Below are 1,773 nucleotides of genomic sequence, written 5' to 3' on the forward strand. Positions count from 1 at the left end.
AGCTAAAATTGAGAAAATAAAGAAACCAAAAATGAAGAATTAAAATTGTACAATTATTTCTTGAATTGAATTCAACCTATTTCTTCAATAAGTTACACATTTCATGACATGGAAGCAAAACTCTCCGTAAGTGTATAAAAATGTTTTGACTTTAGTTGTTGCAACATGCCACATAGTGAGTGCTTGTTTGTGGCGTCAATTTGAATGTGACGCCAGCTTAGTTTGGAGAATGCAGCGGAGGTTTATTTAAGCCATTTACTATTACATATTGTCGTGCCTTGGTCTAGCCAAGAAACTATATGATTAGGCATAGATTTGACCAGACGAAAATTCAAATTTGAACGCCATTTATTAGTTTAGCACCTTACTCGTCAGGTACCGCAAGCAACAAACAATTCAACAATCTAACAGCAGCAAAATACATTGTTTTTATGCGATTTGATTCATCTCAAGAAGGTTGAGCGTTCGAATTAACTTGCGATCCCCCTAAAATCGCAAGTATTCCAACGCATCAGTTGTTGCCTTCCAATTCTTCAAGAACCACAAGTTTGCCTGTGTGTATGTGTGTGTGGTGTGTGTGTGTGTGTCCCCGTCCTGAACATGTTACAGCTATAATGAATGAATGCCTGTGATTTGTTTTTGAAGTGATCCCGACTCGTCTAGTTGATATTCCTCGCAGTGCGTTATGGAAATGTTTTTGTCCGTTTTTGTCCCTCCCTCCTCGGGCTCCGCAGTATCTTTGAGTAACTTCGATTTTGTAGCCATTTTCCGCAGCTCAACCCACAAGGCATAGGTCGAGAAGGCGATCACAGCTCCTGCAGTCAACCAAACATTGCTGCCGACCATAAATGCGCCCGCGGTGGTTGTCCCTGCTGGTGCTGGAGCTGGAGCAGGTGCTGGTTCGGCAGCTGCATCGTCACCCATTCTTCTAAGAACTAAAGTGGAACGTAGAAATAAGAAAATGTTTACAAAATCGAAATAATATAATATTTTGTTTACTTGAAAATGGATTTACAAAATTTTTACAAATTTTTGTTTATATTTTCAGTTTACTTACTTTATTTTATGTATATCTGAGTAATGAACGAAAGATTTATGTGTTTTGACGAGCTAGCACAAGAGATTCAAAAAATTATAAATATTTTGTATTTATAGTTCCAATAAATTTTGTGTCTCAAATTGGTTGAACGTTTTTTGTGTTATTTTCAGAGCCGTGTGCTGAATGAGAATGAACACAAACCCGAAATCAAACCAAAGGTCTGACAAATTTTCACACCCGCCTGCTGATCAGGGCAGAATTACACAATTTCTGAAACAGAGTGTTTGCATTTATTTAAAGCTGTCAAATTTAATATGAACAAATAATCAATATTCACATGAGCCACTTTCAAATTAGATAACCCGCTGAATACAATGAAGTTGAGCAAATGGATGTATAAACTTCCTTCTGCATGAAACATACATTTGCATAACTTCACTATGCTCTGCTGTTTATTTATATATATATACAAATATATATATAATTATATATCAATCCGTGTTTGTCACACATAAATCGGTCGCAGACGAGTCTTATTCCATAAACGTTTTTATCTTTTCAGCGTTCCCAGCAACCATTAGTTTCTCAGCAAATTAACAATAAATACAAACAAATTAAATTACAGCTTAGAGCAGAAGCATTTTATTGTATTTATCAGCTCACTTGACAGGTTCCGCAAACAACAAACAGTATAACTTTGCAACATCGTATTGTGTGTGTGTGTGTGTTTTTTT

The 1,773-nt window shown here is 36.2% G+C and overlaps 1 protein-coding gene across 1 annotated transcript; it reads right to left on the bottom strand.

Moving 5' to 3' along the window:
- Positions 1-330: 330 nt before the first annotated feature.
- Positions 331-1,256, bottom strand: LOC116805016. The gene is made up of 2 exons (XM_032734648.1): positions 1,058-1,256; positions 331-935 (listed from the first exon to the last, which is right to left on the bottom strand). The coding sequence occupies exon 2, from the start codon at positions 922-924 to the stop codon at positions 610-612; it is 315 nt and encodes a 104-aa protein (XP_032590539.1). The 5' UTR covers positions 925-935; positions 1,058-1,256; the 3' UTR covers positions 331-609.
- Between the last annotated feature and the right edge of the window lie 517 nt (positions 1,257-1,773).

The sequence above is a fragment of the Drosophila grimshawi genome, unplaced genomic scaffold, assembly GCF_018153295.1.
Source record: "Drosophila grimshawi isolate 15287-2541.00 unplaced genomic scaffold, ASM1815329v1 contig_1367, whole genome shotgun sequence".
Lineage (NCBI taxonomy): Eukaryota > Metazoa > Arthropoda > Insecta > Diptera > Drosophilidae > Drosophila > Drosophila grimshawi.

Bases quoted from the DNA above. Each gene is read 5' to 3' on its own strand.
- LOC116805016 (XM_032734648.1), bottom strand. From the start codon at position 924: ATGGGTGACGATGCAGCTGCCGAACCAGCACCTGCTCCAGCTCCAGCA.